Source organism: Dipodomys merriami, unplaced genomic scaffold (genome assembly GCF_024711535.1).
Source record: "Dipodomys merriami isolate MVZ:Mamm:240054 unplaced genomic scaffold, mDipMer1.0.p SCAF_11, whole genome shotgun sequence".
NCBI classification, from domain to species: Eukaryota; Metazoa; Chordata; class Mammalia; order Rodentia; family Heteromyidae; genus Dipodomys; species Dipodomys merriami.
In genome coordinates, this window is record NW_027202382.1 from 35,997,401 (window position 1) to 36,024,522 (window position 27,122).

A 27,122-nucleotide genomic window follows, 5' to 3' on the forward strand; every position below is an offset into this window, starting at 1 on the left:
GGGCAAGGTGGCCATCCTGGTACTGGAGGATCTGTTGGGACCCTTCTGAAAAATGAAATGCAGAGAAAATCAATTCCAGTGCACATGCTTTATTCTGCATTGTTGGAAGGGGAGGCAGGTGCAACCCCCGCACCAGCACTGCTCCATCCTGGAGTTCCCTCTAGTTCCACTGAACTTCAACCTACTGAACTAGGAATTCACAGACGCAAAAAGGCGGATCACTCAATATCTGGAGAGGAAAACACAGGGAACCTGGTGCACTGTTATTCATCCGGATATGACGTTTCCTGATCCTTAGTCACCATGTGTGAGCCACTTCACAACACAAAAACCATGACTTGAAGAAAATTCAAAATGTAAGTGTAACTTGGGTCCCTAGTTGAAATGTGCCATAACTTCTAATCAGCTCCACTAGGAATCTGGGTGGAGGGTGGTTCAAAGTTTTCTAAAATGAGCTTGGAAATGGGATATACAAGACAGGAAGGGACCAACAGGCTGGGACTGACAGTAATTCAGCTAAGGTGTAAAGGCAGATACAGAGAGTGCTACCGGGAATAGATGACTTATATTTAGACTTTGGGTGAACTGAGAGCCTCAAAGAGGAAGTGCTGCAAATGTCGGCAGCCGGCTTTCCAAATCAGGAAGGAAGAGGGTCAGGTGATTCAAAATGGACGAGGCTTCCTCATATTACAGACTAAGAAACCCTGGTCTAAATACACTTGCCACATCCCTTTCTACATCAAAGTACACACAAGAAAAAGCAGTTCTACATCTCTATAGATGACACCCTAAGTGCCAGTGTCTTCCCAAGATTGTCACATATTACATGTCCACTGTATTATGAGTTCCTCATGCTACTAATTAATGGAATTCATAACCAAGGTATCTCAGAGCTTGTAATAGTTTGTAGCCTGCGGTTATTGAAATATAATGGTCCTCCAAAGATACTCTTTTTAAGTGTTTTAGTCCCTAAGCTATTAGAGGGGTATATAACAATTGTTTATAAAACTTGGACAATATTTTAATAAAATAGCAAAACTATTCAAAACCTGATATATGAAAAAAAATCGGCAAGGTGAGAAAAGCACTTTTGTGAAAAGTATTTAAATTGGTTTGAAAGGCAGATCACAGAGCATTGTTTACTCATAAAAGGAGGCTCAGAGAAGTGGAAAAAAATGCACCTGTTAATTTTCAAAAGGACCACCACAACAGTGAATTTAAGTCTTTGAAGGGTTTGGGGTAATCTTTATCTAATTTCCCCTAGTTCTGACAGGTTTCCACAAAAGAGGGCCTATTCACTGAGGATTCTCTGACCCATGGTTTGTGTTTAGCAAGGAGATGGATATGAGGGAGACATTAAGATTCCGTGGAGGTAAGGCACAGATGGCCCCAAGAAGCTGCTGATAGCCCAAGTCATAGCTTTCTGCAAAGCATTTATCTGGCTAAGGGGAGTCAGATGGCAGTCTACTCTATGTTCTTGCTCTTGGCCTGGCTGCTGATAGAAAATTCAGAAGAGGAGGGGGTTAATCTACTACAAAATGTTCTAAAAATACAAACTCCTAAAATATTTTGAAGACTTAGGAGATTATCATATATATATATATATATATATATATATATATATATATATGATCAATCTTTCTCTTTTAGTATTTACAAACTAACAATTCTTTCTTTCCCACCTTGTCCCTTTCTAATGGTGCTACAGATCAGACTCAGGGCCTCAGGCATGCAATGCTCTAGCCCTGAGTAACACCCCCAGCCCCAAAGCTAACAATTCTTTTATCTGTTTTTATGACCACTATACATTCTAAAAGCTTTACATTCAACATATGGAAAAGGAAAGGGAGGGAGGATATGCAGTTTCCTGCCCTACTCTCTCTCCTTGTGAGCTGAAGGCTAAATTGGTCCCCTTATCCTTGTAAGGGTACAGCCAATCTCTCTCTCCTAGCGCATCTGACTCATTGCTTTGCCCCCATGAGGCCTTGCAGCATATCTATGGGCAGAGGGAAGACGATGGTGGAGTTCTTCTCAGCAGCAATGGTGGTCAGAGTCTGAAGGTACCGGAGCTGAAGGGCTGCGGGAGACTCGGTGATGACAATGGAGGCTTCTTTCAAAGCTCTGGATGCATTCATTTCTCCCTCAGCTGCAATCACCTGTGAGCAGAAAAGGACAGTAGGGGAGAGAGTAAGACTGGAGCAATCCATTAACATCAAGGCATAATCACCAAATGATTACAAATCCTTTTGCAATTCTTTGATTTCAAAAAAAGCAAAGAGAATCTTACTGAAGCAAAAACTGATAGAGCATTCGATGCATGTTTTGATAAGGGGCTGAAATAAGGACTTTTAGTACCTTTAAAAAAAAGTTCTGTTTACATATGTAAATTAGGCATCTTCATCCATCAAAATGAAAAATAAGAATAAAACTTATATGGAATCCTATCTCATTCTAGCAATAAGTACATAGTTATAATTTAATTCATTTATGATACTGAGAAGCATATCTAGTAAAAAATATTTTGTGTGTGTGTGTGCTAGTACTGGAGTGTGAATTCAGGGCCTGAACACTGTCTTTGATCTTGCCTTTTTAGTTCAAGGATGGTGTTCTGCCACTTGGGTCACAGCCACTTCTGAATTGGAGATAAGGCTTTCATGAACTTTCCTGCCTGGGATGGCTATCCTCAGATCTCAGCTTCCTGAGTAGCGAGGATTACAGGCATGAGCACCAGCACCTGGTATGGAAAAGCTTTAAAGGGGTTTAATTCATCTTCTGTCCTAATTTGAGACAATACAGAAGGATGTGCAGAGATTGGTGAGAAGAAACTGGGGGAGGGCCCCAGGGAGGCTGGAGGGTAAGATAGATTGAGGAGGCATTTGGGGAGAGAATCAGCAGTATTTGGAGATGGATTTGGTATGGGAAGGGGAGAGCAGAGGGCCTGATGAATTCAAGTTTCTGGGTTTTACTTATATAGATATTGACATTAACTGATATAGGATCTGGGACTTACTGAGAGAAAGAACAGAATTAAACCTTCAATTATCAAAGCAAACCACTATGTCCTGCCTTGGTGGGCAAGTGCCAGACATGGTCAAAGAGATGCATGTAATTGTATTCCAGGATGAGCACTAGTGAATACAGAAAGAACCCTTACCACAGGACGAGCAGCCTCTGATATTTTTTTCCATGTCAGCTCATGTGTCCAATTAGGCACTATTTTTTTTTTTGTCTGAACATGGACCAACTGCTGAGCTATCTCATTTCCCACTGCCAATTAATACACAATCTCTTGGCAGCAAAGCCAGACCCATCAGGATGGGTACACATTTTGTTCGTAGAAAAGCTGCTCTGAGCAAGCTGCCAAATCTATGAACACAATACTACAGGCTTTGTCTAGAGGTAGGCTGAGTACACTCTGCATAGCATCTTAGAGAACAAAGCAAGTTCTTTGGGGGAGGGGAGGGCTTTTTGCCAAATATGCAGTAGCTCCAGGTCAGTCAACTCTGGCACATGCCAGGCATTTTTCTGATCTGAGGCCATTAAAAGCTGGTCTATAAACTTTGAACCTATTGTAAAATGTGTAGAAAATCTGTCTTCTTTTGTGTCTCACAAATCTTCTACTTTGTGAACAGATATAGCTTCTTCCTCTTTGCTGCATAGTATTTCTTCATAGAACATCTAGCAACAGACATGGGAGTTGCCATGTTGGGGGCAATTAAGAAGTGCTGCCATGAACATCCCAGTCATGGCTTTTGGTACATTGCTGTAAGCCACATACTTAGGAATGGAGCAATAGCTTCTACAGTGTAGCAAACATTCAGCTTTGGTAGATACTGCCACTTTACTGCAAAGCAGTTGTACCAGCGTACACTCCCACCAGAAGAATACAAGCACTCCAGGTCCTCTCTCACCTGCCCACATTTGGTTCTTACCTTGTTTTTCAAGCCACTCTGCTGTTTATCAAGGGAAGCACCTCTTTGTAATCCCTATGGCTAATTAACTTGAAGGATTTTTTTTTCTCCAGTGTCTCTTAAGCTATTGGTTCCCCTACCCTCTCTGTTTTCTGTGGCTGTTTTATTAAAGTAGGCAGGGTTCCTTATTTTTCATGGGAACATAAATATAAGGCTATGGTTGCTGCAGAATTACTGCACTTCGCAGCAGGGTCAGGTTCACTGTGCAAACCCTAACCTTGAAGATAGTCAGCCCAGGTTTCCTGAGAACCTTCCAGACTAACCTTCCAGCCCCATCCCACTGAAAGCATACTAATTCAGAATTTCTTTTTTCTTCTGGCTATAAAGAGAGGACAGGCACTCTCCATGCTGTCAAGAATGGCATAGAAGGCAGGGGAGGCTGGGAGGAAAGCAGGGATTTCTAATTTGCACTGCCATGGTGTGACACTGAAGAACTCACTCACTTAGCTTTCCTGGGCTTCAATCTCTCATTGACAAGGACGGCATGTGACTTTCACTTTTCGGGGCAAACTCTGTTACCTGGAGTACTGCAGATGGCTTCTGAGCCAAGTCTCAGCTCAGTGGAAAACAGTGCTGTGGTTAATTGATGACAGGGGAATAGGAGGTTGCAGTGCCTGGGCAAGTACTGGCACTTTTGGACGATGAACTCTGAGGAGTCTATGAAGTCCACATATGGGAAATTTTATTATTCAATATGGTTTAGAAGTGAGGTTTAAGATAATGACTAGCTAAGAGCAGTTTCTAATTTTCAAAATAATTAGCTGATATTAGGGAACATTACTAACACAATCATATATATGATGTGTATCATATGTATGTATAATACATATACATATATCATACATATATATATAATTTAGTTTCTAAGAAGTTATGGGTTTAAAAGAAGGCACATGAAGATTATGTAGTACCATTGGGTTATTATGCTGAGCATCAATGATCATATTAGGAAAACCTATCCCAAACAATTTATTCTTCTGCCTGGGGCTGGCTAGGAAATGATGGTGGCCAATTTGTGGCTTCAAGGGCATCCTAAGAGAACAAGGTTCCGTGGCCAGCCATCTTCACCAGCTACTACCATATTCTAATGACAATCTGATTCATTTTTTTTGCATTTAGTTGATTTGTCAAATTCATAGCAACACCCCTAAGAGAACTCCTTCTCTAGCTGCTCACAGGGTGAGGCTACTGGGCCGTGGTATATGTAGCCATGCCCTTGGGCCACAGTTGGATCAATGAGATGCTCTCTTCTGTGAATGTGGTCTGTCTCCTTTACTGCTCATTTGGGAATATACTTGAACTTGTGAGTCAGAAGTCCTCCAACCAGCACTATTTTACAGTGGTACATGGCCTAGGAAAGACTGACTAGCTCCCTTTATCCTTGACTGCTTTATGGTTCCCACATTTAATTCTGAGGATTGTCTCTGCTTCCTGATCCTGGGTCTGGTGAGGCAGCCTGAAATTTTCATATATTCTCATCTTAAAAGATACCATGTTTCAGGTCAGCTCAACACATTTTTCCTCAGTGCTTCTCAAGGGGCCACATCACCCAATATAGAGTTAATACATAGGCAGGGTTCTAATGGACTGAGAGCCCCATGAGACATTGTGCAGAATTTGCACATGTAACATTCTGTTTTGGCCAGCCCTGCAACAACCTAATTAATTAAAACCCAAGAACATAAAACTGTTAAAGAGTTGGTGGCCTTCAGAACTGTCCCAGGTGTCTAAAGTGAGCATCTTATTTTGGGGGGAAAAAGTTCAGCAAGAAAAACAACAACAACAAAAACCCTCCAAAGAAACAGAAAACATTACCTTGGCTCTTGCCTCGCGGGCTGCTTCTGCTTCTGCTGCCATAGCTCTCTGGAGCTGCACTGGCAGCTTTACATCCTTAATTTCCACACGCTCCACCTTGATTCCCCAGTCATCAGTGGCATCATCCAAGGTAGACTGTTGGGAAGAGAAGCCAATCGAGTCAACGTCCATCTCTGCTCAGATGGCCAGAGTAGCTGCTTTCACTGGGATGTGAAACAGATAAGGTGCTGGGAGAGTGGCATAAAAAGTTATCCTTATGCCCATTAGGGGCTGGGTTGTTAGAGAACTGATCTCCATTCTGTTACTAATTGAGCTAGTACAGAGGTTGGCCAACCTCTTCTAAGAGGGCTGTGTAGGAAGTGTGTGTGTGTGTGTGTGTGTGTGCGTGTGTGTGTGCGTGTGTGCGTGTGTGTGTGTGTGTGTTTTGTGTGTAGTGGTCCTGGGGCTTTGAACTTAGGTCTTGGGTACTGTCCCTGAGCTTTTAGCTTTTTTTTTTTTTTTTTTTTTGCTCAAGTTTAGTGCTCTACCACTTGAGCCGCAGTGCCACTGCCACTTCTGGCCTTTTCTGAGTATTTTATTAAAGAGGAAAGTCTCACAGACTTTCCAGCCCAGTCTGATGTCAGACCACAATCCTCAGATCTTAGTCTCAGATTACAGGCATGAACCACCAGTACCTGGCTGTAAGAACTGTTTATTTTCAGTTCCTGTTGCAATGATTAAAAATGTAGGTCAAAAGCAACCATCATGAATGAATGCTATGGATGTATATAAATGAAACCTTACAAATACAGGTGGCTGACCCTGGGAACTATAGCTTGCTAACTCCTGAGCTAATGTGACTAAGTGCAAGTCATATTATTTCTTGGTGCTTGTTTTCCTCCTTTATTTTTTTTATTTTTGCCAGTCCTGGGGCTAGAACTGAGGGGCTGGGTGCTATCCTTGAGCTTCTGTGCTGAAGATTAGCATTCTAACACTTTAGCCACAGCTCCACTTCTGAGTTGTTATGGTTAACTTGAGATAAGCGTCTCAGGAACATTTCTGCCCAGACTGGCTTTGAACTGTAATCCTCAGAGCTTATTCTCCTGAGTAGCTAGGCTTAGAGGTATGAGCCACTGGCAATCTGATTGTTTTCCTCCTTTAAAAGGGTAGGAATGAACTCATATTGGGTATTTCATAAAGTTGCAGAGGTGTGGAATATGATCACGATGAGATCTATACAAATTGAGTAGGAATTCAGATTTCCAGTCTATAAATCTGCCACCTATTTCTTCAATGTATCTACTATCTTGTTGAACAAGCCAAGTTTAACTAGATATCTATCATACGAGCAAGACTGGGCACAACAGAAGGGAAGGTGCGGGACTCACCCACAAAAGGGACTCACCCACAAAAGAGAGCTCTAACATGTCCAAGTTTACGCTAAACCAAAAAGTTCCAAGCACACACTGGAAGGAAGTAAAAATAACATTCACTGTCATGTTAGGAACCCAGAGGCTGTTCATATGAAAACCGTGTCCTTCCAAGTCTGGAAAACCTTACTAAATACAAAGAGACCAAAGATACCTCAACTTCAATTAGCAAAGGATTCTCAAACATCCACACGCTCCTTGCTTTCGTGGTCAGTTTCCAGGGGGCTGCCATGTCTGTATGTTCCTCACCTGCATGTTGTGGGCGATTTCTTCTCTGTCAGAGAGAATCTGAGAAAGGTTCTTGGTGCCTAGAACATTCCTGAGCGTAGTCTGAGCCAAAAGACGGGTGGCAGAGTCTGCATTGGTGATATTTGCCACAGCCAGGGTTGCGTTCTGAACACGGTAATAGACTACGCCATCCACACTAATGGTCACAGAATCCTTCGTGAGGATCTACAAGAGGAAGGAGCAATCCTGTAGCACATTTCTTGACTATACAAACTACATTGTAATAAATTAACTTTGATAATGCAGTAGCCCATTTTCTGTAAGAAGGCATCAGAAGGTTCACTCTATCTTTAGAAATCTAATAAAACACACTAATTTATCCAAGTCCCTGAACCCATTCAATCACTCAACAAATGATGAGAAGCTACTTGATAGAAAGTATTGTGCTAGGGATAAAAGCATGACCAGTGTTGGGTCCTACTTTTGAGGAGGTGGGGGAATCAAAGGACACTTTAAGGGACAGAAAGTAGGTAGCCATGGGTGGAAGGGGTGAGACCTGACTCTCAAAGAAAGAATATTTTTACACAGCAAAGTTATGGTATACTTTATAGTATGTGCTTAATGTAACATAATTTTGTTTTGACTAAAGGATAATCTGAGTGGCAGGCTCCAGGAAAACAAGTAATCCAAATTAGTAGTTAACCTTTCTGGGACTCAGATTCCTCATTTGTGGAGATTAATAATATTTCCTACTTCACAAGTTTGGCTGTTAGAATTACTGAGTTTTAAGTGGTGAGAAAAAGTGCCTGACATATGATAATGCTATCATTATCAGATAATTTTAAGAGCTTTATCGAGTAAAAACTGACCTTGTTGAGTGGGGTAAGTTAATTTAGACAGTAAGAGAAAAGCCTTTTTGCCTTATTTCTAATCCGTGATTCATACATGAGTTCATGTGTTGTAAGGTGAGAAAAATGGAGAAGCCACATTTTGAGAGGATGAATCTTGGGAGTCTTTATTGGAGCACTAGTGGTCTGCAGGCAGCCAATTGTTACAAAGGCCTGCAGCTTGCAAATACACTTAACACAGCTAGCAAACAGGCCAAAGAGGGAAGAACAAAAAACACCATTGTGATACTATGTTGGCTGGGGAACAAGCAGGAGATAGGAGACAGGACAGGAACACTGGCCCAGGCCTAAATAGGCTCAGGTCAGGGGGCAGGGTCACAGGAAACTCCCAGTTTCAGGCACTGGATGACAGGTTTAGTAACCTATCAGCCAAAAGCCCGTCCTTGCCTCCAACCATTCAGGCAAACCCCCTAACCTGGGAGGCCACTCCTTTTACCCCTAGGAGTCAGTGGCTTCATCTTCTACCAAAGTAAAGATGCCAGACCTTACCATCCAGCATGTGGCCAAGAAGGGGTTGGCCAGACCCGATGGTCCTATTTCACTCAGGGCCCTGCACTTGCTACACAGGCAATCTATCACTTGAGCTATTCCTTCATTCTCTTTTTGCCTTGCTTATTCTTGGAATAGTTTTGCTCTTATGCCTGGGCTGCAACCCTCCTATTTGTGCTTCCCTTTGTTGCTGGGGTGACAGAGGCATGCCACTGAGCCAAGCCTCTGTGCTTTCCCCCATAGCTTGGGACAACACAACTGTGCCCAGCCATTGGTTGAGATGGAGATTTGCAAACTTTGATGCCCAGGCTGGCCTTGAACCATAATCCCCTAAGGATTTAAAAGACTTGATCCACCATGCCCAGCCTAGCCTATGAATTTGCTAGGGGCAACTCTTTGTATCTCTAGCGTTGGTAGAGTGCTTAATACATGGCAGGTGGTCACTGGGGAAGGGACGAATTGAACTGAATCACGGTGCTAGAAAGAATGAATGACAAAGAGCATGGAAGCACTTCTCATTGTTGCAACAGGTCCACCTGAATCCTTAAACGAATTGTTTGTCCCCATCTCCTCCACATGTTATACTGACATCAAATATAATGAAAGCGGGGGTTACACTGTGGGGGAGGGACATACAAAGCAACAAAGAAATAATCTTGTAAATGCGTTAGAAACACATGCATGAAAGAAACAAAAACATTAAAATACATATTTAAGGGTTCATTTTCCTAACATCACATTATCTGACCTTTTCCGCTTGACTCATACCTATACTAGATATTGCAAATAAGGGAAACCATGGGACCTATGCTTCTTTGGGCCTGGCTTACTTCACTTAATATAATTTTTTCCAAATCTTTCCATTTCCTAACAAATGGGGAAATGTCATTCTTTCTGATGGAGGCATAGAATTCCATTGTGTATATATACCACATTTTCTTGATCCATTCATCTACTGAGGGGCATCTGGGTTGGTTCCATATCTTAGCTATGGTAAATAATGCTGCAATAAACATAGTTGTGCTGGTAGCTTTAGTGTACAAAATGTCATGTCAAAACCAGCTTTACAATGTCGGTGTGGGGGGGGAGGGGGGTATAATTGGGTGGGGGGAGGGGGGTAAAATTGGGTGGGGGGAGGGGGGAGGCGGGGAAGGGAAGTGAAGGGTAAACAAAGGAGGAGGCTGCAATGCTTGGTAAGAAAAGTATGCATTATCCTGCCCATGTAATTGTAGCCCCTCTGTACAGTATGTTCCCAAATAAAATTAAAAAAAAAATACAGTAAAACTAAGAAAATGTACTTTAATAACCATAAATCTGCCTATATCTGACCATATTTATTTTGTATTTTCGGACAAAATGAAGCTGAGATTGTATTGACTGTAAGCCTGTACAATATTGTAAATAATGAGACTTGAACTCTAATTGTGATAACAAACAGAATTTATATCTAATAAACACACTAAAATCATAAAAAAAAAAAAAAAAAAAAAAAAAAGAGCATGGAAGCAAACACAGTTCCAGCTCAGCATGTGCTCTTGGCACCCTCTATCTAGCAGGGCTTTAAACTATGTGTCCTGGTAAGCCTGTGCTGACAATACCTTCCAATTCTACCCAAATTTCTGTGAAGATCAAGGAAACTAGATCCATGTAAAAGATGTCCCTTGGAAAGTATAACATGCTACATAAATAGAAGGGGGAAACAACCATCTTGCTAAGTAGCTGTTTAGCTCTACCAGGCATCAAAGCATCCCTCCCCTCCTCTCCGTAAGCAATCTAAAAATACCTCTAGCTTAGAAGCAAAGAGAAGGATCTGCAGATCGACAGAGTATATTATCACCCTATGTGAAAACTGTTTTCCATAAAGTGATGGGAAAGCAAATGTCTTTTCTAACAGAATCTTGCCACTGACTCTGCTTCAGTTGCTTGCTAAGCTGCAGCTTCTCCGGCAAGTGTTTACTGTAGGCAGAGTGTTCACAGAGGGGTGGGGGTGGAGGGAAGAATTGCTTGCCAAGTCCAATCAGCTCTGCATTCATCCACTTGCAGGGAGGGGAGAGCAGCTGGAAGGCAGCAGCTTTCAGCAACCTCAACAGATGCCTGCAATGTTTACAGAGGAAGATGCCAGCAATCTGAGAAATCCTGAAAGGGGGTCTTCTGAGAGTCTTATCTTCTCTGAAAGATAGACCATGCAAGAGATAGAGCAGAGCTCTGGGACTTTCATTTTTTGGTGCTGGTCCTGAGACTTGAACTCAGGGCCTGGGCATTGTCCCTTAGGCTTTTTTGCTCAAGGCTAGCACTCTACCACTTGGGCAGAGCTCCACTTCTGGCTTTTTCTGGGTAGTTTATTGGAGATAGGAGTCTCAAGGACTTTTCTGCCCTGGTTGGCTTTGAATCATGAAATCAGATCTCAGCCTCCTGAATAGCTAGGATTATAGGATTATAGGAGTGAGCCAACTGGCTTTGGATTTGTTTTTATGGAAGAAATGGACATTTTGATGATTTCTGGGACCACCAAGCTTGTATGCACTAAAAAGTCTGACCTCATCAACTATTTGGATCAGAACCAGCAAGGTCCTGTCTAAGCTGCTTTCTGGATTTTGTGATTAGAAAAGGCAACATGGCCAGGCTCTAACACTGTGCTGAGTTCCATAGGCCAAAAAACAAGACAGGATTCCCCCATCCCCATCAGCCTGCCTGAAGGTTTTCTGTCTGCCATGGCTTCTGTGATTCCTAAGACGGGTATAAAGGGCATGACAGAACTAATGAAGAATGCAACTAATACTGAGCTAAGGAAAGCACCAGACAGGGACCTCAAGGACTAAACTAGATTTAATCCTGGTTTTGCCACTGAAGTCTGAGGAATGAACCTTTGTCTATATTCTTCTGGTATTTTGCTATTTCAATGGTGACAACTTTGTGACGTAGTCTGAAAAAGTACAAGATGACCTCTAATACAATTAAACTTCCAAAGGAGCAATTCTAATTCTTTGGCCTCTAACCCATGTCTCGTGAATGAAATGGTCATAACAGGAAAGAATATTGGGCTACACAGGAGTTTCTCTCAGAAATTTATAGAGAATGATGACAGTAAACGTAATGACAATAATGACAGTAACTCGACACTCCCATTAGCATTAATTATGGTCTGTCATGACCACTTTTACACCCAAGAATTCCTCAGTTAGCCAAGGTGAGGGAGGAGCTCACCTCCTGAGGAGGAATGTCAAATGAGATGGTCCTCATGTCCACCTTGATGAAGCTGTCAGTGCAGGGTAGGATAAAAAACAAACCTGTAACAAAGACACACATAGGATCAGAGTGACCAGAGTGATGTGACCAGCCCAATTCTCCATCAATGCTAATGAACTGACCTACTCAATGCAAGTCACCAAATTTTCTTTGTGAAAAACTTAGAAGCTCAGAATGTTGTCCTTGACTCCCTTTGCCCACTTCCCACCTTGAACTGTCCCCACGGGAGGCCTGTGGAATTCATTTCCTTACTCCGTGCTGTGGACATTTTTTCTTTCAATGAAAATCTCTTCTCAAGCCATCTTTTTGTTTCTGGTAGTTATTCTTCCACAGCTAAGATACCAACCCTGCCCTGGGCATGGACTTGCATGACCCATCATAGGCCACCTCTTCAGCCATATCTGCATATCCTGTATGCATATCTGCATATCTGACCCCTGATGACTCTGGAGGGATTCCCTGATGACTCAACACACTGTCTCCCTTACACGGCTTTGTATGTGGTGCTGTGTCTGTTAGGAACCCTTCTTGGTGGCCAACACCTTCCCCTGCCATAAGTCTCTGCTAGGATGTCTCCTTCAGGAAGCATGCTTAGCTGCATGCTGGTGGCTTATGCCTGTAATCCTAGCTACTCAGGACATTAAGATCTAAAGTTTGTGGTCTGAAGCCAGCCTGAATAGGAGAAAGTCTGTGAGACTCTTATTTCCAGTTAAGCACCAAAAATCCAGAAGCAGAGCTGTGGCTCAAGTGGTCGAGCACCAGCCTTCAGGGTAAAAGCTAAGGGACAGTGCCCAGGCTATGAGTTCAAGCCCTAATATCAGCATGCGCACCCGATGGACGGACACACACACACACACACACACACACACACACACACACACACACACACACACACACACACACACACACACACACACACACACAGACACACACACACACACACACACACACACACACACGAAGCCTGTCTTTCTCACCTACTGCTATTTGAGGTTAGGTACCCTGCTCTGGGAAGTCTCTTGTTCATAAGACCTATCCCATGGGATGTAGCTATCCATTTCCTTGTTCGTGTCCTGCTACTGGACAAAGCTTTGAGGGAAGGGACTGTGTTCTAGTCTTGCTTCAATTCCCAGGCCTTGGGAACACGGTAGGAACTTCACTGAAGTGTACCAGATGAGTAACTAAAGGCCTTTCCTTAGTAGGGATTCTCATGCTCTGACTTCTAAAGCTGTAACCATTCCTGTGTAAAGATAATCTTCTGGGCTCAAAGGGGAAGGGCAGGAGGAAGTGTGCACAGGGATGGAGAATACTGAGACTAGCTAGAACCACAGGTATTGTTACACAATGTCTGATACCACATGGCCCTCACAGGGAAATCTCATCAATTAGAATGCTCCTGTCTCAAGTGAGGAGGGTATGATGGTTTACGTCTATAATCCCAGTATGTGGGAGGTCAAAGCATAATGATTAAGAGTTCAAAGTCCACTTAGGCTATATAACAAGTTCAAGGCCAGCCTATGCTACCTATGCTATGGACCCTTTCTCAAAAAAAACTAAACAAGCATGAGTAATTTATACCAGCTACTCAGGAGGCTGAGATCTAAGGATCACAGTTCAAAGCCATCCCAGGCAAAAAAACAAACAAACAAAACCCAAAAACAAAACCCAAAAAACTGTGAGATTCTTATCTCCAATTAGTTACCAAAAAGGCAAAAGTAGATCTGTGTCTCAAGTAGTAGGGTACCAACTCTGAGTGAAAAAGCCAAGTGAGAGTACAAGGTCCTAAGTTCCAGCCTTAGTACCAGCACAAAACCAAAATGAAACACCCTCTTCCTACAAATACAAAAGCAAATGAAAAAAAAAAAAAAGCCCTGTAATGCCAGCTACTTGGAAAGCAAAGATCAGGAGGATCATGGTTCAAGAAGAGCTTAGGCAAAAAAGTTTGCAAGATCCCATATTAATCAACAAGCAGGGTGTAGTGTCATGGGTGTAGTGTCATGAGTCGGTGGTCCCAGCTATCAGAGCAGTCACAAGTAGGAAGACTGTAGTATGAGGTTGGCCCTAGGTAAAAAGGTAAGATCTTTATTATTGTTATTATTAGTATTTTTAAAAGTTACTTTTCAGATAATCCTCCTTGCATCCCAGTACTGACCAGGTCCTTTGGCTCCTCCTTGTAAAATGCGACCCAATCTAAAGATGATGGCTCTTTCATATTCTTTTATAATCTAGAATTAAAAAACATAAATAATAATTTAACATGAGGAGCACAGACACATACACAGAGTCTTAAATATGTACTTACGTTCTCAACAGGTTAGCTATCTCCTATCTTTTCTCCGTATCCATACATTATCTATAAACAACATGTGCAATCTTTTACCCTTTATAAGCACATTTGCTATTTTCATACTGATTACAAAATATTCGCTGTAGAAATTTACAAAGTATAGAACATAATACAGAAATACATCTATTACCTCATTCCTCAGCTGTGACCATTTATAATCAGTTGTTCATGTATTATTTATTCAGGAAAAAAAAAGCTTAAGGTTTTTCTTTTCTTTTTTTTGTGCTGGTCCTGGGCTTGAAGTCAAGGCCTGGGTGCTGTCCGGGAGCGTATTTGCTTAAGGTCACTTGAGCGACAGCTCTATTTCCAAAGGTTTTTGTTCTGATCTTTAAAATTACAATAAAAGTATCTGAAAAAGCTTGTAGCATATTTTATTTTTCTAAGAACATGTAAATGATAGTCACTTATCTAAACCTTGATAATTTTGTAGGCGAAAGAGCCTTTTCCCTTATGATATGGCAGAAACTGCAATAAGTACATTCAGGCTCATCAATTCATTTTACCTTTACCATAGTTCCCTGAAGAAGGAGGTGTCATGGTTCAATTCCACTTTATAAGTGAGGACCCATGAGTAAACCATGGAGTCAGCACTTGAACCTCGCCATTGCTAACTCTTGAGAACTTGCACTCCAAGAACATCTCATATCCCTGATCCAGAAAATATCTGATGGCAATTCTTACTTTAAAATTAGATGGCTGGGAATTTTTTTTAAAAAAGCATTACAAATCCAGTATAATTGATGAGTAGAATCAGTTTTCCAAAAGAGGAAAAAAAAATTACAGGCTAGACCATCTACATCTCTTACACATATAAAAGTAGGTTGAGTAAGTAGGAACGGACTCCATCCTGATGTAAATGAAAAGGTCTTTACCTTTATGCACATCCATATCGATATTGGGAAAGTTATAAGTGTGAATAAGAATGAGGCAGCCACCAAAATCCATCCACAAGGTCCAAGGCCTTTATTTGGGATATCTGTTGAAAACAAAACCACATAGCTTGAATCACTGGAATTAACATGGCTGCTGCCTGCATCATCCTCATCTTTATATCCCCACTAGCAATTCAGAGCTTTGTGCTGAGCATTACTTTTCACATTAATCCTCATACAACCCTAGAGTATAGGTTCTCTATTCCCCAATCTATGTAACACACTATTCTTTCTTTTATCGAGCAAGAAAAGTGTATCACTTAACTCTCACAACAGTCCTGGGAGGCTAAGTATTTTTTATTTGCTTTGTGAGATAGGGTCTTAGCATATAGCCCAGTAGCCTCAAATTCACTATGTAGCCAATTGCATGACTGTCCTGTCTCAAGAAAATGTTAGGATTATAAGTGTGTGCCACCTTGCCTAGTGAAGCCAAGTACTATTTAAAAAATAATTAACTAATTTTTATTGTTATTCTAAAGGTGATGTACAGAGAGGTTACAATTATATAAGTGAGGTAGTGAGTACATTTCTTTTTGCATAATGTCACCCCTTCCCTCGCTCTCCCCCAGTTTTTCCCTTCTGCCCCCAGCCCCAAGTTCATTTTCAACATAGTGTCCAGTGAGTACCCTGCTACATTTGTTTATCCTGTCCCTCCATTTCTGTGTCCCCTTATCTCCCAATGACATATAAACAAAGAGAACAAAAAGGAAAGAGAACAAAAGAGTGAAAAAAACCCTCATTTCCATTTCCTGGAGTTCATTTTAATAAATATTATTTTGTATGATAATCAGATGCAGACAAGCATTTTGTCTTTCTGTTCCTCTCCTAAGAGTATGCTCCTTTGGTCTTACTGTATGTGAATGCCTAGAGACCTGTATAATTTACTATGTCCTAATGTATTTTAGATCTAAAAGCTAAGTATTTTTATCATGGTTTTTTGTTGTTGTGTTTGTCGGTTGTGGGGCCTGAACTTTGAGCCTGGGCCCTGTCCCTCAGCTCTTCAGCTCAAGGCTAGCACTCTACCACTTGAGCCACAGCGCCACTTCTGGCTTTTTCTGCTTATGTGGTGCTGAGAAATCAAACCTAGGGCCTCATGCATGCAAGACAAGCACTCTACTACTGAGCCACCTTTCCAGCCCCAGCATTTTTAATCCCATTTTAAGAATGAGGTAATTGAGGCAACATAATTTTCCCATGGTCACAATGGGATCCAAATACAAGTCAATTACTACAAAGCCCCCATTCTGTGTCTCTTTGACCCCTGAACTACTGAATTTAAAAAGTATTCCTTAATTTGGTTTCATGTTTGGGGTACTTTCTTGAGACAATATCTAAACTGGGTAAGTACAACACACAGGGATTTTGAAAATGAAATCTGATATTCATACAGAGGAAGGAAGCCTTCTTAATTCCAGTGATGCCTATTTATAGCAAAAGACCGTTTCAGGGCTTTGTGCCAGGCTTAAAGGTCTAGATTTTGAGTCCCACAGATTCTAAGCAAGAACAGATGGACTACAGATACTTACACCTGACAGCATTTGGTGCTTTCTAAAATATTGTCCCATACTCTCACACTCCAAAACACACATCTCTGTGTCCTATGCTATAAACTCCCTAAGGGTTCGGAGGTATCTTTTTACCCTTCCCCCCTCTTTTGGTGGTGCTGGGATAAAACCCAGGGCCTCACATATGCTAGGCAAATACTATACCAATAAGCTATGCTTTTTACTCAGTTTCATATTCCAATGTTTAACAAAGCATCCATCATAGAAAGGATATTTGGGCCTTAGTTACTTCAACTGTAAAAAGTAAGGATTAGTGCTAATTCAGCTTATAAAGTTGAATTAATGTTCCATAAATATAGATGATACCTTTCTATAACCCTCTATTCTATTTGAGTATTCAAATTTGCATGATGAAAATGAGGGAAATCCATACATTTGCTCTTTTTGAGGAAAGTTTCTTAAAAGACTTAATTTGTGTCTTGATGTTACCTCCCTTCCTCTCCTCATACATATAAACTGCCAGTCTAGGCTTGACTATTGAGATTCTTAGGAAATATAGTTTCAAAGAGAGGCACATGAAGACAAACCAGAAAGCACTGCCCAGATCATGTCTGCATTCACTTTCCATTGTCAAGCAGAGTGTCTTCAAACCCTTGTAAGTATATGGGATTGCAAATCAAGAGAACAGGAAGCTGAGTAGACGCTATGAAAATCGAGTTTACTCTTTCTTATATCAAATGTTCAGCTAGAAACAATCAGGGTTGCATCCACACTTTGTTTCCCCATTTCTTTGCAATTAAAAGATCCTATTCTCAACCCTCAAGCTTCACAGCTCGAAAAACTACAAAACCATATTCATCAAGGAAAAGAGGCCTGGATGCTTATAAATAAAACTTCAGGCTTATAAATAAAACTTCAGTCATCTACCACTTCTGGGAAAAAGAGCAGAAGCAATCTTAGCTACTCAATCACATTTCATAAAATTCATTTTCTTCAAATTTCCCACTCATTACTTTAGGATGGAATTCTAGCAACTTTAGAAAAAACAATGGGAAAACAGAATTTCTGAGATGTATTGGTTGATGCACTTGTCAATGTTTTGCTAGGTAGAAACTCTCTCTCCCAAAGATTAGGGATTCCCAATATTTGGCTGTAAATACTGTTTTGCTGTGTTTTAGTTCATTTTCTTCTTTTACTACCAAACTCTTTCCAGGAAATTGCATTAGAATACATTCTTAAGCAATCAAAGCCAAGGTCTGAAAGTGGATATGATCCTATACATTTCAATTTTGGCATTAAATATTCAAATTGAGCTTACTGCCAAATACTAACATAAGTTCTTTTTGTTGTTGTTGATCGTGGGGCTTGAACTCTGGGCCCAGATGCAGTCCCTGAGCTTTTTACCTCAAGGCAAGCAAGCACTCTACCAGCTTTAGCCACAGCGCCACTCCCAGTTTTCTGGTGGTTTATTAGAGATAAGAATCTCACGGACTTTCTGGCAGGGGCTGGCTTTGAACCAGGATCCTCAGATCTCAGCCTCTTAAGTAGCTAGGATTACAGGTGTACTCATGAGGCTGAGATCTGAAGATCATAGATCAAAGCCAGCCCAGGCAGGAAAGTCCAGGAGACCCTGATCTCCCAAGTGGTAGAATGCTAGTCTTGAGCTGAAGAGCTGATGGACAGCACCCAAGCCCAAAGTTCAAGCCCCATGACTGACCAAAAAAACAAACAAAAAACATGAAAACAGACAAGTTACCCAGCAATTTTTATTGGGTTAGTTTCAGGAAGAACAGTAACACATTCTTTCCCTGGCAACATTCACAACAGTGCATCTATCACAACATCTGGTTTACTTTAATATCTATTGAATGTGGCATGACTAGAAGTCATATGCAGTCATAAATCCATTAGTCCCTGAAATTTAATTACTCTAAAGTTCAAAAGATAATGGCTTTCCTCTGCTGACAAAAGCCAGAAACAAGTCTTCTATCATATCTAAAAAATAAGATTAGCCTGCACACACAGGAGGTTAGCTAGAGTCACTGAAGTAAACAAAGTTGAACCATTTAAAGGCATCTTTTCCTTCCCCTTTAACAGAACCAGAGTGAAAAATTTGATAGCATGAACCACCAGGAATTCTGTTGTCTGGGTGGAGAAAGATAGGTTGGTGAGGAGTAATTTTATCTTAAGAATACACATGATTGGTTCTCATAGCATTTTTTTTGCTGGACATGGGGTTGCTAGCACTCTACCACTTGAGTCACAGCCCCGCTTTTGGCTTTTATTGGGGATAAGAGTCTCACAGACTGTTCGAACTGGCTTTGAACAGGATCCTCAGCTTTCCTCAGCCTCCTGTGTGAACCACTAGCGCTGGCGAGATACGTGTTTTTTTAAAGCATTATTCTACACCAGATTTTGTCAGGATTTGACAAACTTCCCCTTTAAAGGGCCAGAAAGTAACATTTCAGGCTTTGCAGGCCAAAAAGTCTGCGGCAAGTACAACTCTGCACTGCCATGCGATAAATACACAATATGAGCGGGCTGGGCTAATGTATGGACACAGAAGTCTGACTTTCATCTACTCTTCACATGTAAGGAAATATTCATCTTTTTTAACCACTTAAAAATAGACAAACTGAGCCTAGCACAGGTGGCTCATGCCTATAATTCTAGCTACTCAGGAGACTGAGATCTAAGGACCATGGTTCGAAACTAGCCGGGAAGGAAAGTCTGTGAGACTCTTATCTCCAATTAACCACCAAAAAGCCAGAAGCTATGAATACTAGGCCCAAGGAGCTGATACAGATGAAGCATTATGTGATGTGGATGACAGAGGTTAAAATCTGTTCACTCCACAACCTTCAGGGAAGGAGAGGTTCTATTAAAGATTATTCTAAAAGTTGAAACCAAGAGAATTCTTTGCTTAGTACCAAAAGAATAAGGCAATTAAATAGCTATAAATATTTTATTTCCCAAGCATTCTTTTATTCCCATGTTTCAAGCCATAAAATGAGTCAGGAGAGAAAACATGAGAGAGCAACATCAGTAAACTAAAATTTAGAAAAACCAAACCAAACAGGAACTTAAGGAAATTCTGTCATTAGGCTCCCAATTCTATCTTGAGGCCAAATAGCTAATGTGTGACTAAAAGCCTGAGGATTTTGTGCCTGATTTGAAATCTACCACTCCATTTTCTTATCTGTAAAATGGGAGAAAGAAACATTACTTATTTCACAGCATTAGAAAGATTAAATAAGAAAATACATAATGTGCTTGATACTTAGAAGTGTTCAAGAAGCAAATAGTTATTATTTTTTATGCTCTCAACATTAAGGTCCGTCTTGATAATTGTTTATAGGAATAAACCTTTTAGTAAGTGAATTGCCTTCTGGGACCTACGCACAATGGAGAAAAAAAAAAAGAAGACTAACAATCTGTTTAGGGACTCTGTCTCTAGAGGAGGAACTTCATGTCTGGAGCAGGGAGTGAGAGGGCTAAACTTTGTTAGGCCATTTGTCATATATCTTTCCAATTTACCCTTAAACTTGAATTTGCCAGAGAATGTCCAGGCTTTCTGAAGGTTTTTCTGGACAAAGCACTGGAAATGTAGCCTTCCATGTTTAAAAGTTCTAGTCCCTGTTAATCTTTTTTTTTTCTCATCCATTAAGTATCTTAATGTTTTCACTTAAAGTTTCAAGAGGAGATATGTGTGTATACATTTCATACTTGAAATCTTGAGCTAGAAGGCAGTAAGATTATGGCCACAGTATAGATGAGAAACTGACATTCTGGATGAGAAGAAGACCAAATAGTAAGTTGAGAGTACTAAGATCTCAACCTAGATCTTCCGATTCTAATGTCTGTTTTCTTTTCCTACACTACTCTACCTTTCCTAAGGGCTCACTCTAGTGGACCACAAATTTGTTATCATTTTTACTGTCTATTCCTTTAAGACAGGCATTTTCTTGGTTGTGTTTTCAAAGCTAATCTACTAATAGCAAAGTCAAAATCAAAGCCAAAGCTTGGGGTTTAAGTTTCTCTAGTGGTCCCAGAACTTGGATAAACATGGAAAAAAAAGGACTGAGGAATCAATTCTCTACTGATATACATTTCCTTCTTTCTTCTTTCTATAACAGGGTGCTTAACTAGTCTACTTTTAATTTTTCTCAAATGAGGCTCCTTACTAGGACAGTATACTATGTTGGTAATTATAGTCTGTTTATAATATAAACCCAGATAAGCAGCCTACCCATAGTAAGAACATGTGATAAAGAACATCATGATCATACCCTAAAACAACACTTTGGGTTACAACAAACAATGACAGACTCAGAGCAGGGTGTTCACTTTTCTGTGATTATAATAGTTTTCAGGAAATTGCTTTTCCTTTCCTCCTCTTCCTCTTCTTCCTTTTTTTTTGTCGGTCATGGGGCTTGAACTCTGGGCCCAGTTGCTGTCCCTGAGCTCTTCAGCTCAAGGCTAGCACTCTACCACTTGAGCCTTAGCCACTTCCAGTTTTCTGAGTGGTTTATTGGAGATAAGACTCTCACCCTGCCCAGACTGGCTTTGAACCATGATCCTCAGCTCTTAGCCTCCAGAGTAGCTAGGATTACAGGCATGAGCCACCATGCCTGGCTCTCCTTTCTTTTTAAAAACTTTTTTTTTTGCCCATCCTGGGGCTTGAACTCAGGACCTAGGCACTGTCCCTGAGCCTCTATGCAAAAAGCTACTTCTCTACCACTTGAGCCATAGCACCACTTCTGCCTTTTTCTCAGTAATCTATTGAAGGGAGATAAGAGTCTCATGGACTTTTCTGCCTGGATTGGCTTTGAACTATGATCCTCAGGTCTCCACCTCCTGAGTTGCTAAGACTACAGGCATGAGCTACCAGTATCCAGCGGATTTTCAATCTCAACTGTATCACTTTTTCAAGTTTGAACACAGGGCTTTGTGTTTGCTAGGCAGGTGCTCTTACTGCTGAAGCCATGCCTCCAGACTCTACTTGGCTCTTTTGCAAAGCTAACTCAGCAGTTAATGATGCTTTTACAGTGTAAAATTTACAATTAGGTGGCACAAAAATTTATTTAATTACAAGTACATGACAGCTTCTGTAGTTTTAACCTACAAATTAATTGAGTTAATTTATGACCATGAATGGTTTAGCTCAGGTTGATTATTAAAGAAGTACAAAGTCTCCCTAATCTGACACTGTAACAACTGAAATAAACAAATCAGTCCCATGATTCTGCTTATTTTCTGAGACTCTCCCAGAGAGATTTATCCTGTTGATATGACTCTTAATTACAATGATACATTTCTTTGCAATCCATCTGCATTATTTCATTACAAAGCTAGAGCACTGGCTTTAGGACAAATTAGACATGTTTTGATTCTGGTCATATCTAACTATCTAGGATTAATTTTCAGCAGATACACAAAGAGGCAGAGTTGAGCTTTTGTAATTCTACTGCTTCCCTCAGAAGCAGTCCTCTAGAACTGTCTTATATACTAGGCCTTGACTGAAGGTGGGCTCCTTTGGGCTTTCCTTGTTTACTGTTTCTCAACTTCAGTGTGTACTAAAGTTGGCTAAGATCGGATATGCATTTTGGTGGTAGCTCTGGGACAGAGAACATGGTTTGGAAAATCAGATAGCCTAAGTTTGAAACCTGATTCTGAGTCTTATGAACTGTATGTGATTTTTATCACTCTGGCTTCAGTTTTCTTACTATAAAACAGAATGGTACTTTATTTGTTGTAGACGTGCAATTAGACCTTTGTAAATACTTAAGTTGCTTTTATCACATGACTAGCACCCAAGAGATAATGCTTGTGTAGCACTTAGGTGGTCTCTGGCACATGACAAGCATTTAAGAAATTCTATTTAAGGGCTGGGAAGGTGGCTCAGTGCTAGAGCGCTTGCCTTGCATGCATGAGACCCTGGGTTCGATTCCTCAGCACCACATAAGCAAAAAGAAAAAAGCTGGAAGTGGCACTGTGGCTCAAGTGGTAGAGTGGTAGAGTACTAGCCTTGAGCTGAAGAGCTGAGGGACAGCGCCCAGGCCCAGAGTTCAGCCCCCCCCCAAAAACAACAAATTCTATTTAAGATATTCCAGCAGTAAATTCCCCCTTCCCCCCAGTATCAAGTCTCTATGGCTTACCATTAGAAAAAAAAACTTACAGAACAAGAAAAATTTGTTTGTATGTATCTGGGGAACAGGTGCATTCATTTTCATTAGTTTCTTAAAAGAAAAAGGTTTAGTGTCAAACCAAGTAAATTAACTTAAAGTAAAAATCTGATCTGTGGCCTATAATCCCAGCAATTAGGAAACAAAAGCAGAAGGAGTTTGAGGCCAGCTGAGGCTATACAGTGAGTTCCAAGCCAGTCTGACTGCTTACTTTATTGTTCGCTGTAACGCAAAGTGTTGATTTGAGGGTATGATCATCATGTTCTTCATCACATATTCTTACTATAGGTAGGCTGCTTATCTGGGTTTATATTATTAGTAAACAGACTATAATTACTAAGATAGTATATTTGTCCTAGTAAGAAGCTTCATTTGTGAAAAATTGAAAATAGAAAATCTAAGCATCCCTGTTATAGAAGAGGCTATACATAGTAATAGAGAAACAGCTGGTCTTTGACTATTAACCTCAAAGATCATATTTATTACCAAACAACTCTCCCAAACTCAATCTTCACTGTAGTTTTCTCCTAGAAGGTCAGGGTACAAGAAGAAAGTGGACTAAGGAAGTATAATAGAGGGGGTGAATTTACATTATATGCATATCTGGAAATATCATAATGATACACGTTAGTACAATTAACACAAAAATAAGTAAATAGCTGGCCGCTGGTGGCTCACACCTGTAAAGTAGGCTGAGACCTAAGGATTATAGTTTAAAGCCAGTCCATGAGACTCTTATCTCCAATGAACTACTAAGAAAAGGCTGGGAATAGTGCTGTACCTCAAGTGGTAGAGCACTAACCTTGAGCCCAAAGAGCATCCAGACTCTGTGTTCAAGCCACAGGACCAGCAAAATAAATAATGTACAAGGTAAAAACTGTACCAACAAAGGTCAAGGTACAAAGGAAAGGATTCAACCCACTGTTTTTGTCTAGGAAATGACAACTATTGAAGAGTTGGTAATAGACTTTTTTTTTTCTTGTTCAAGTTCTAGAATTACTTACATGAAGGTATTAAATATGATTCCACTAAACCTGTGTAGCTTTAAGGAATTTAACCTCTGTATCAGTTTCTTAAAGTATAAAGCAGAGATAGCAACAGCACTACCCCTGTTGTGAGGATCCAGCAGATCCAGTGCGCATATGTGGTGGTGGCAGGGATGGAACCCAGGCTCCCTTCCTTGCACACTACCACAGAGCTACAGCATCAGCACTCTATAACTCTTTTGGTGCAAGAAGGAATTCAAGACATGTATCTCTGGGCAAAGGAAATTATATTCAGATGGGTGAAAAAAAGGCTGCTTCATACATGTTTAGAATTATTTATTGATAATTCCGGTGGAGCACGCCTATAATCTCAGGCAATTGGGAGGGAGAGGGGGTAGAATAAGTGCATTAGAGGCTCGCCTGGGCAAAAGCGAAAAGACTCACAAAACCAAACCAAACCAAAATAACCAGAATAGATTATTCCAGATGTGTTTGTTGTGGGGTACTGGAAAAGCTCATCTTGCCTCAGTTTCACTATTGTCCATTCTGAAATTCTATCTTTAGAACTAATTCCTTAGGATGGGTAAAGGATCCTGAGAGGATCTCATTATTCCTGAATCATTTTGGGCCTAACTTTATTGGGCATTCCTTCCCTCCCTCAAGGAGTTAGCCAATAAATGTTCAGGATGGCAGCTCTCTTGATGGCAGCAGTTTCTTCAAAAGTGGATATGGCCGGTCGCCGGTGGCTCACTGTCTCATGCCTGTAATCCTTGCTACTCAGGAGGCTGAGATCTGAAGATCATGGTCTAATGCCAGCCTGGGTAGCAAAGTTCCTGAGATTCTTATCTCCAATAAACCACCAGAAAACCAGAAGTGACATTGTGGCTCAGATGGTAGAGTGCTAGCCTTGAGCTCAGGGACAGCACCCAGGCCCAGGATTCAAGCCCCACGACAAAAAAAAAAAAAAAAAAAAAAAAAAAAAATGGATATGATGGAACCACTTACAGTTCCTGTCTCCAGCCTGGGAAGGGCCTCATAGGGTGGTAATGATAGGGGAATGTAGAGTTCTCAACTGGAGCTGATGACTCCTAGCTACTCAGGAGGCTGAGATCTAAAGAAGATGGTTCAAAGTCAGCTGGAGCAGTAAAGTCCGTGAGCCTGTTTCCAATGTACCCTAAAAAGCTGGAAATGGAGCTGTGGCTCAAAGTGGTAGCGCACTAGCTTTGAGCACAAAAGCTCGGGGTCAGTGCCCAGGCACGGAGTTCAAGCCCTAGGACTAGCACAATCAAACAAAACAAAGCCCCAAAGGAGGGGAACTGACTGGGGTAGAAAGAAGCGAAGGAAGAGAGCCAGAGACTTGCTAAGGCTGTGGTTGTTGTTGTTTGTTTTTCTCACACGTACCGCCTACTTCGTGTCCTGGGTCAGAGCCTGACATCTTTCTGTGTGAAACTGATGAGGTTCTGACGTCGGAGACGGCGACTCCAGCACCACCGGGAGACCCACCGGTTACTTCGGCGATTCCGCGTCCTCGTGGATGCCGCGAGCTAAGGACGCGCTGGTCCCGGGCCCTGCAGGTCCGTGCGAACGCGGACCACGCGAGCCCCGGCCGGGGTCCCGGGCATGGGACGCGCCTCTGCTAGTGGCGCCCACCACACCCCAGCACCCCAAAGTCGCAACCCTCAGCCTGAGAAGCACGGGGTACACGAGCAGACGCCCGACGACTCGGCGAAGCGGTCGCGCAGCACGAAGCCGCGAGGACGCCGCGCCCGGAACCGCGCCGGAACCCGCACACCTCGAGCCGCAGGCCGGAGCGCGGCCGGCCCCCGAGGGGAAGGCGACCGGGTGGGGCAGCCCGCCGTCGGGCGTTTACCCGGGGCTCACGGCTTACCTTTGAAGGAATCGGGGAGCCGTCGGGCTTGGGTGTCCTCGGCGCGCCGCTTCTCAGCCATGCTGTAGGAGTCGGAGCCGCACTCTGCAGCGCGCCACGAAACCTCGAGCCTTTCCAATTGTGATCCCTCGAGCGGGTGCGAGACCCGGGCGGCCCGAGCGCGGCTCTCCTGAGGCCCGCCTCCTCACGGCAAGACAGCCAATAGACGCCCAGCATCGAGGAGGACACGCCCCATATTACCCCACCCAGCCATCTGACCACGCCCCTGGCTTCCCGCTAGGTTTGCGCGCGGAGGGGCGTGGCCTGGCCTCTGAGGCGGCTGGGGGGAGAAGCACACGCCGGCCTCGGAACTCGGAGCTGGGGGGCGGGAGCCGGTTTTGACGTGGGGTGGGGGGGGGGTGAAGCAGACGATGGAATGGTTGAAGGCAAAGATGCGAATGAGGGAAAGGCGTCCTACGGGGTGGCAGTGTTAATGCAAGGCTCCTTTCCGTTCTTCCTCAGGGCAGAGGAGTTAGCGGGGAGGAAATGGCGCCCTCTCGTGGCGGGGCGGCACCGACCAGGCCTCCGTGCGGTGGGAAAGGGGCGGCGGCGGCGACCGCCCGAGCAGCCCCAGTGAGCGAATGGGAGTTGAGGAGGTGCTTTCGGTCCCGACGAAATCCCTTGGCCTGTGGCCGTCGGGGTGCGCTGGACGGAGACAGACATGGTGGCCGTAGGCGCAAGTGTTGAGGCAGCCACAAACACCTCAGGTGACGGGGGGGGGGGGGGGAGGAAGGAGGGGGGCAGGGAAGGGGGGAGCCGAGGGCCTGGCACGTGAAGTCATTTGGTACCCGACTGGACAGACACCTGTGCATCTCCTTGGCCTACCAGCTCCCTACCCGCACCTGTCAGCGTTGACAATTGTGTTTGGATGTTCTGAGCACCCAAACCAAGGGTGCTTGGTAGACAAAAAGAAAAAAAAAAAGATTTCCATCTCTTGGGGGAGATAAGAAAAGGCATCTTCATTCAAGGAGATGACCTTGGGATGTCCTTGGTGGTACTGGAGGGCAAAGGGAATCCGGGTCTAGGAAACGGTTTATGTCAGGGCATTCCCAGTCGCAAGCCTTCTCCCTTGGAGGTTTGTGGCTGGAAAAACTTCACCTGAAAACCTTAAAAGCAATGCCAACCGTCCCTACCATACTCAGGCACATAAGAAGGTGCCCTTTGTAAAAACTAT

General features: G+C 42.4%; 1 protein-coding gene across 2 annotated transcripts; it reads right to left on the bottom strand.

Moving 5' to 3' along the window:
• Positions 1-73: 73 nt before the first annotated feature.
• Positions 74-26,068, bottom strand: LOC138820882 (stomatin). Of its 2 annotated transcripts, none has more exons than XM_070012843.1 (7): positions 25,910-26,068; positions 15,286-15,389; positions 14,219-14,291; positions 12,025-12,107; positions 7,445-7,648; positions 5,787-5,921; positions 74-2,156 (listed from the first exon to the last, which is right to left on the bottom strand). In XM_070012843.1, exons 1-7 carry the CDS (start codon positions 25,968-25,970, stop codon positions 1,962-1,964), a joined length of 855 nt encoding a protein of 284 aa, XP_069868944.1. In that variant the 5' UTR covers positions 25,971-26,068; the 3' UTR covers positions 74-1,961. The 2 variants fall into 2 exon arrangements, with proteins under 2 accessions (XP_069868944.1, XP_069868951.1); XM_070012850.1 differs by lacking the exon at positions 25,910-26,068 and adding an exon at positions 25,423-25,647.
• Between the last annotated feature and the right edge of the window lie 1,054 nt (positions 26,069-27,122).

Bases quoted from the DNA above. Each gene is read 5' to 3' on its own strand.
- LOC138820882 (XM_070012843.1), bottom strand. From the start codon at position 25,970: ATGGCTGAGAAGCGGCGCGCCGAGGACACCCAAGCCCGACGGCTCCCC. The intron at 12,108-14,218 runs GTCAGTACTGGG...TCTTTGTTACAG, and splicing joins AGGAGGAGCCAAAGGACCTG to GTTTGTTTTTTATCCTACCC. The intron at 7,649-12,024 runs GTGAGCTCCTCC...TTCCTCTTGTAG, and splicing joins TTGACATTCCTCCTCAGGAG to ATCCTCACGAAGGATTCTGT.